The sequence below is a fragment of the Oppia nitens genome, unplaced genomic scaffold (assembly GCF_028296485.1).
Source record: "Oppia nitens isolate AA-2021 unplaced genomic scaffold, nextdenovo-longstitch-racon4-pilon3 scaffold4_pilon_pilon_pilon, whole genome shotgun sequence".
Classification (NCBI taxonomy): Eukaryota; Metazoa; Arthropoda; class Arachnida; order Sarcoptiformes; family Oppiidae; genus Oppia; species Oppia nitens.
Window position 1 is genome coordinate 3,780,009 of NW_026533232.1, and position 8,703 is coordinate 3,788,711.

Genomic DNA, 8,703 nt, shown 5'->3' on the forward strand with positions numbered 1-8,703 from the left:
TAGATTACATATGTCTGGCAATTGGAGAGAGAAGTGATTTATAGCTGTAAACAAAGCCAATGCGTGAAACCCGATCATCTCTCTCATACCATCTCATACTCTCTCATACCATCTCATACTCTCTCATACCATCTCATACTCTCTCATACCATCTCATACTCTCTCATACCATCTCATACTCTCTCATACCATCTCATACTCTCTCATACCATCTCATACTCTCTCAAACCATCTCATACTCTCTCATACCATCTCATACTCTCTCAAACCATCTCATACTCTCTCATACCATTTCATGCTCTCTCATACTCTCCCATTGCTTCTATGGTTGTCTATCCCTATACCCAATGACACCCCTCCTCTAGTCATAGTCTGACTGCACTTTTTCTTTCATCCCCTCTCTTTCTCTTCTCTCTCAACTCTCGCTAATATTTTGCTTATTTTGTATTTCTCTCTAATTTTCTTGCATATCAGTGCTCACTCTTCTCTTATTTTTTGCCGAACTCTCTCTCTCTCTCTCTCTCTCTCTCTCTCTCTCTCTCTCTTACTCACTCACTCACTCCCTGGTGTATCTAATTTTGATTCTCTCTTTCTTTCTCTCTCTCGGTTCTACTTCTTAGCCGCCAAAGTGCTGCCCAAAGCATAGAGAGATAGTATATATAGTATATAAGTATATATATATATATTGGACAAAATGGCTGTAAGTGTTTGCATGAATGCATTTGATTCATGATATGAAAACAATGTGTTTATATTTAACAGTATATATATATATATATATATATATATATATATATATATATATATATATATAAAACATTGCAACTCACGTCACATACTTTTGTATTTCTCTTTTTTTACAATTTGTGTTTCAATATATTATTCAATTGCTATAACATTATATTATATATTTCTATATAATGTATATTTAAAAAAATATTTGCTTTTATTTGAAATTTGTTTTTACTATTTGTATACTTCATAAAAAAGTTAGTCTCACTTTTGATAAAATATATGACCAAAGGTGACGACCCGACAGCACTGGTTTGTCCGCAAAGAGATTATGCGATAATTTGTCAATTTTACGAGCACTGGTAGTCTAAATGCTGTATACACTCTACGAGCAATAGTTGAGACACATTATGTTTAAATGGTTTTTGAGAAACATTTATTAAATAGCAGTGCAAAGTGAGAACAGCCTCATGCAGTGCTTCACTACTCTATGGAAACAGTTATTAATGCTATTGATGTGTCTATATATTTGATAGCTTGTCCTCACAACCCATTAGGACATACATACCATTGACTTGTTATCAATACTTTTAAGTCTAATTTAATAATTGATTACAAGTATGTGTTTTGCAATATATTATACATTGTAGTTAGTAGTAGTAGTGGAGTGTTGTCCAGTGGTATATATGGTAAATATTGATATTATAATGTGATACATCCTAGTGCTCTACATCTACCCTGTAGATCCGAATTTGTCTACTTGCAAATAGCAACCAATTCGGTTCTAGAGAGGTTTGTGTGGGGCATACGAGGCTCCGGTATATCAATGTATATCAATGTATATCAATATCAGTACCATTGGCTCCACACTAACTGTGCTACCGCTTGTCAGCAATTTTGAGACAATTTTCAAATGTAATTATAAAATTTGAACTCAAGTTTGACTATTACTTTAGTGAATGCCTTTAGCATTACATTTGGTTTGTATAACGTTAGCAATGCTTTCACTTGAATTCACTGAATTATATCGACTCACACATCGAGTTCTTGAATCCAAAGTTAATAATTTTGTGCTAAAAGTATGACTAAAAGTATAACTGAAAGTATAGCTAACTTTAAAAGTCATTAATCGTTGGCGTCTGAGTTGCTGTAGAAATGATGGATTATCCCAATCACGCACTGCCTGTGATTATATATTATTACAATTGCATCTGTAATTGCGTCCTCACTAGTTCTGTCCTCCCAGTCCTCTCATTCTCTCTATGTTTTTCAACCATTTTTTTTTGTTTTCTGCTTTGCTTTTAACTTTGGAATTAAAAACTAAAAGTTTGAATCACTGATTGAGGTCTAGTCCTCTACCAGTCTTGAGTTCTGAATTTGCTTTTTAAACTGAATAAAGTATTGTTATTAAAAATACATTTTCACTCAATAACACAATTTGCTTGACATCCCAGTGCTAGTGACTGTCACTTTGGTCTCACATATCCCCCACTTTTGACCCCTACTTAGAGCCAGAAATCAGCCTTTTTATAACTAACAGAAATACTACTTGAAAATAGTGAGACAATAGACACGAATTGTTTGCTTTTTCTTTTGACAAAAACTTATACTAAAGTTTGTGCTCTTATTATTCAATGGTTTGGGTGAGTGACGGGTGAGTGACTTCCGAAAGAAGTCCACCAAAAGTTATAACTTTTTTTCTCTCATTCAAATTGTTTAGAGAAATAAATATATTTATAAATAAAATATATTATTTTTGTCAAAGAATGTGAACTCAATTTGAGTGGCAATTGAAATGTTAGGCTGTTGTGGCAGTGATGGTAGTGTTGGTAGTGTTGGTAGTGTTGGCTGTTTGTTGGTTATGTGTTGGCACAAACATAATGAAGACCTTGCCGTCTGAAAGTTCTGCCATTTTTGCTCATCAGAATGTCAACCGATATGACTGATCACTGGATTCCCTATTGGGCTTAACATAGAGTCAACAATTTCATTGGTTCTGATATGTCTCCAAATATGAGATTTCTATCATTGCATTTCACAAATATATTTATATATGTATTCAATATATTATATGCTAAATAATAACATTACTTTACAATTTTTATGCCATTTATTATGTAAACATAATACGCAATCTAAATATTAAAATAATAATAATAAAATATTTATTTCATAACTTTTATCATTATTTATAGTAAATAGTGAAAGTAAACAATTATAAATTTATATAATATAAAGATAATTTCAATATAAATCCAAAAACATACAAACAATAGTGAAAACATTAAATAAATTAAAAAACAATTTGAATATATGTTAAAACATAAGAAATGCTATATTTATGTGAAGGCAAGTGAATTAGTATTTAATTGAATGAATAGCAAAAATGTATTGATTAGTGGATTAATGGTTAATATATGCAAACTAATCATTTGTGAGTTAAAGCAATGAAAAAGTCATTTTCAGAAAGTGGTTCGTCTTAAGAGTTGAGGCCTCCCCTCCCCTCCCGTGCGATGCAATGCTTTTAAGCGAAAATAAATTGAAAATAAAACAGATCGCGACATAAAATAATATTGATAGCTATGGTATTTGAAAAGCACCGGCACTTTCATATACAGTATATATATATATATATATATATGTCTCATGTTTTATTTTAATGTTAACCATCTATTGTTTTTTTGTGCAAAAAGTCATTCATATAAAGACTATGGGTGCCAATAGCACATACTAATTGTGTATGCCATACATAGTAGAGACATATTAAACTAAAATAAATCTAATCTTATCTGATGACGATATAGTAATTTGTTATTTTGGTTGTTTGTAAACTTGAGTCTAAGTAAAGTAACACTATGTTTACTATGTGAGAGAACCCATTTGGATAACATTATCATAATTATGGACTTATTATATAGTTATATATAACAAACTTATGCAATGTTAGTTAGTAAAGGTAGCAAATATCATATTAGTTAGTATGGTTGGGCACAGGGAAGTCAACTGATTACTTGTCCTTTAATTCTTGTGCATTCACTATAACGCTAGACTTACTGTTTTTATGTATTATATATTATATACACATTATATAGTGTACAATACAGTTGCCTACTATACATTGTTATAGTACTAAACTTGTATATATCATAGTATTGATGTATGCAATGAGACAATGGTTGTCATTAATGTGAATATGACGTGATGTCATATTATCAGTTCAGGTGTTACACAGCAAACCAATACATGCATGTCTGTGCTCTCTGTCATTACATTAATGAGTTCTCAGGAGATACAGGAGATGCCATTATGACATGTATTGCATATACACACATACATACCACACACACACACACATACATACATACATACAGACAGACAGACCATTGAGTACAGCACTGCAATACATTTGGCACAACTCGACACACACTTCACCAATGAATCCAATGAATATCACTGTAAACGACAACTTTTATATCAATATATGACTCCCTATTAATATGATTGAAAACAATTGAAAACAACTAACTTATTAAAATGAAATTTCTTTCATATTTACCATTTATTGAATAATCTATTAAATTAATCTATTATATCAAATATATCAGAAATAGTTATATAATTAAATTCATTTTTTTAAATTGCACTCATTTGCTGAGATAGTTATGTTATGTTTCAAATTACCAATGGATACAAATAGCCTGAAAATTATTTTAAATAGTTTATAATATATATTTCTAATATATATGTCTAATATGAAATATTTTTCGTATTTGTGTTTGTGTTTATGTTATAATTATGAATACTATAAGTATGTATTGTTATTAAACATTAGTCGGGAATACTATATTATTTGTACTGTATATATACATTATAAATATATTGGTGTGTAGAAAAAATAAAAGAGTAAACGGGGGGTAAACAAGTTTGTTATGCCAGCCATTGAATTGAGCGTTGCTTTTAGTTTTTTATACATTTTGCCAAATGATAGGAGAGTCAGCAATGCTATGTTTTTTACAAGTTTACAAACTGAGCTTTGGTAGGCTTACATCCTGGTCTACACACTATGCACCAGCACCAGGATGGCAAATAGTTATAGCAGGTATATCATAGAAAATTACTGAGAGAGAGACTTAGGGAGGAAAAGGAGAGGTGTGTATATATTTTGACTTCAATTGTTTGTATGGGGAGAATGTAGACTCACTTACTCTCAGTTTGCTTCAACTCAACTGATTTAGTATTATATCGTCAGTAGTATTGAAATATAAGTCTATGACTGGAGTGATCAGTGTTTGCAGTATTAGAAAGAGATATGTTATATACAGTATATATACTATAAAATATATATATAATATATAAATACACTATATATATATATATATATATATATATATATATATATATATATATATATACGATGTATGGTATATAAGTAGTTGCGATAATATATAAGTTGGTATACAATCGTTGGTATCTGTAGTTTGTGTAGCAATTCTGCATCAATCTATACTTTAGCTGGTATTGTAAGCTAAGCTAACGTAGTATTAATAGTATACTGTGTATGTGTGCCGACTCTGTTTGGTATATAAGTTGGGTATGAGTGGTGTGTAGGGTGTAGCCCATAAGGATGGGTAATCCATCACTGTCATCGATTACATTGTGACGAACCCCCCATGGTCACGATAGAGAGAGTTATGGTTGGCCTACCGCTATCACGTGCTTATGCTAATATGTGCTGTTGAGGTGGAGCCTGAGCACAGTTAGGCGACATCAGCAAAGAAAAATTATTTCCATCCAATTCACCTCAAAATTAATGGTATTATTGGTCATGAGTTCGTTTTTGATGAACTCTTCGCCAGCGGCCTATGCGTCGGCCGATCCGAAGTTTCCACCGAATGAAGAGTATTCGCAATCCAATTACATTCCGACTCTTCAGGACTTTTACGGAACCAGTGCTCAACAGACTGCTAATGTTCCCAATACTCATCAAACTCATTATGGATACCATCCACACCATCCGGCACTCAATTATATTGACCAAAGTCAGCAACAATATCATCACCACCACAACCATCATGTCGGGCCTCCATCAGCTCCTCCACAGTACTATACACCATGCAGTGCTGGCGGTATGGGTGCCGGTGCGGGTCCTCCGTCACATGGATCCATTCATCATCAAATTACAGCACAACATCAAATATCACCACATCATCAGTCGTCAATTGCACCTCAAATGTCACATATGCCACGAGTATCGAGTCCATCGGCCCTACACCGATCGCCATCACCAAGAACTCAGGCCTTAAGTATCGTTGAACCTCCTTCTCCTGGTGATTGCGGTATGTCTGTACAAAGTGGTAGTGACTCGGGTACTGGCAATGGCAACGGTGGCGGACATCCGGTGATATACCCGTGGATGAAGAAGGTTCACGTAAATCAAGGTAAATGCAAAGGTAATCACTTTCACCCACTCTTTCACCAATACTTTCACTTTATATTTATTACATTATCTCTGTTAGTGGTATCATATGTTTACATGTCTTAACAGTTAGTTTTAGTGTTTAGTTGAGACCTAACTCTAATAGAAAGCAATATATTTTGTCACATAATAGAGTTAGTAATACATGTGCCGCCTTTGCATACAAACCAATAATAATAAATCTTTTTAGCCGCTTTCTCTTCTCTCTCTCTCTCTCTCTCTCTCTCTCTCTCTCTCTCTTTCTCTCTCTCTCTCCCTTCCGATGTGATTCTCTAGTTTTTTTGTAATAATCTGATGGCAGACCTTTTCTTAAGTTGCCATCGATGGTACCGAACTAAACATAAGTCCTAACAATTTGTACCTTTCCTTCTTGGCCTCGACTCGATCGCCAATTTATCCATTATTTGTATGCCATAGACAGCACTGTTATGCATATGAATGATATAATGACTGAACTATTTGCCAACTTTTAAAAGAAAATTTTTCATACGATATACGATAGACTACATACTGTTCACTCTCTCTATTATTATTTATAGTATTATTATCATTGTATTGTTACAAAGTTTTCAAAATACTATTATTATTTAGTATTAAGAAAAACTTAAATATATACAATAGTATGCAATAGTATAGTGTTTAACAATAAGTCTAACAGTTATTTTAGTTTTATTGTTGTTTTGGCTTATTAGGCAATTAATTATATTTGTTGTGTTTTGGTTTAACAGTGCAAAATGGGACCACTTTTGGTGGAATGGAGCCCAAGAGGCAGAGGACGGCATATACTAGACATCAGATATTGGAATTGGAAAAGGAATTCCATTTTAACCGATATTTAACCCGAAGAAGACGTATAGAGATCGCACACTCCCTGTGTTTGAGTGAACGACAGATTAAAATATGGTTTCAAAATAGACGAATGAAATGGAAAAAAGACAACAAACTGCCGAACACTAAGAACGTGAAGAAAAAGAATCAACAAAACAATAACCAACAAAACAATACCAATAATAGCCAACAACAACCTCAACAACAACCAAATGCTCACGACATAAACCCAATGCAAATGGCAGGACAGCCACCAAACTTGCTAACTGAACCAAAGAGTGAGGCGCCCACATATGGACTGACAGAATTGTGAGGACATATACCATCACACCATTACTCGATAGACAGTCACACTATCATCACAACAATTACTTTAATACAAATAGTTACTAATCATTATTGACATATATGTGTATCTCATGTCATTTAGCATCATTGAAAAAACAACAAAAACTAATATATTATATAACATGTGATACAAATCAGCGATATTTTACTGTTAAATGAATTGGCTGTAAACTTATGAAAACTCATCACTTGATTGACAATAAAACAAATCATCATTTAATTCACGAATTTATAGACCAAAGCGCCAAACGGCTACATAATGACTATTAAAAAAAAACAAACAAACTTTGGGCTAACATTTTTGACACATTCCTGTGAATATATGTTTATTCATTATTATAATATTATATTATTATTAATATTATAAGTATAATCAAAGAGACAATTAAAAAGTTTAAATCTAATTAATTAAATGAAGTGTATTATAGAAATTGATGGCAAGTGTGCAATGATTTCAATCATCTTATTTCCAAACTATTCTGGGTTTTCATACTTTATTATCCATTAGTTTATTATTATATATAAACTACTTTATATATATATATATATATATATAATGTATATTTGACTATTAATTGCAAGAGACTATAAAAGTGTACAGAAAAACATATATGATATCATGAATTGTGAAGATCGTTGGCCATTAACACCCAAACACACCACTGTCTCCAACAACACGGAGTGACGAGTCATCGACTGTATGTCCAGACTATACTATAACTAATATAATATTTTGTTGCTATTTATATCGAGAAATGACAAAATGATATTTAAATACAATATAGAAATATAACAATTGATGACTATATATATATATATATATACCAGTGATTAACTTAAAACTATAGCTTTTCTGTACATTATTGTCAAAATAAAATAAATAAATATAAGTCTGTCTGACAAAAACTTAAAACTTTAGTACTGATTATACTATGAGAAAAGCAGCATAACTTGCATACTATATATACATTCATTGTATAAGTGATGGCAAAGTTTGGTAGAAATTGCTGATCGATTGGATTTTATGATTAATTTTCACTCAAACACATCCACATCAATGTTCCTCTAAATGTTATACTTTATCAGCGCTTCAAACACCGCAACCAATTGAAGCAATTTTCCCGAAATCAACGTATTATTGATTATTTCGTACCATTTCTTTGTATGTCTCTCTCAATCATATACACTGCCTCACTCCCTGTGCTCTTTCTTTCTCTCTCTCTCTCTCTCTCTCTCTCTCTCTCTCTCTCTCTCTCGCTTATTCACCCCCTATACCCCTCTTTAAATTTTAACTCAAGTTTTTGTGATTTGATAATAAG

General features: G+C 32.3%; 1 protein-coding gene across 2 annotated transcripts; it reads left to right on the forward strand.

Moving 5' to 3' along the window:
• Positions 1–5,160: 5,160 nt before the first annotated feature.
• LOC128960064 (homeobox protein Hox-B4-like) lies at positions 5,161–7,682 on the forward strand. Of its 2 annotated transcripts, none has more exons than XM_054306134.1 (2): positions 5,161–6,182; positions 6,937–7,682. In XM_054306134.1, the coding sequence occupies exons 1-2, from the start codon at positions 5,543–5,545 to the stop codon at positions 7,347–7,349; spliced, it is 1,053 nt and encodes a 350-aa protein (XP_054162109.1). In that variant the 5' UTR covers positions 5,161–5,542; the 3' UTR covers positions 7,350–7,682. The 2 variants fall into 2 exon arrangements, with proteins under 2 accessions (XP_054162109.1, XP_054162110.1); XM_054306135.1 differs by having other exon boundaries at positions 5,161–6,170.
• The last annotated feature ends 1,021 nt before the right edge of the window (positions 7,683–8,703 follow it).

Excerpts from the sequence above, each read along its gene's own strand:
- LOC128960064 (XM_054306134.1), top strand. The coding sequence starts at position 5,543 with ATGGTATTATTGGTCATGAGTTCGTTTTTGATGAACTCTTCGCCAGCG. Across the intron at positions 6,183-6,936 it reads AAATCAAGGTAAATGCAAAG|TGCAAAATGGGACCACTTTT; the intron begins GTAATCACTTTC and ends TTGGTTTAACAG.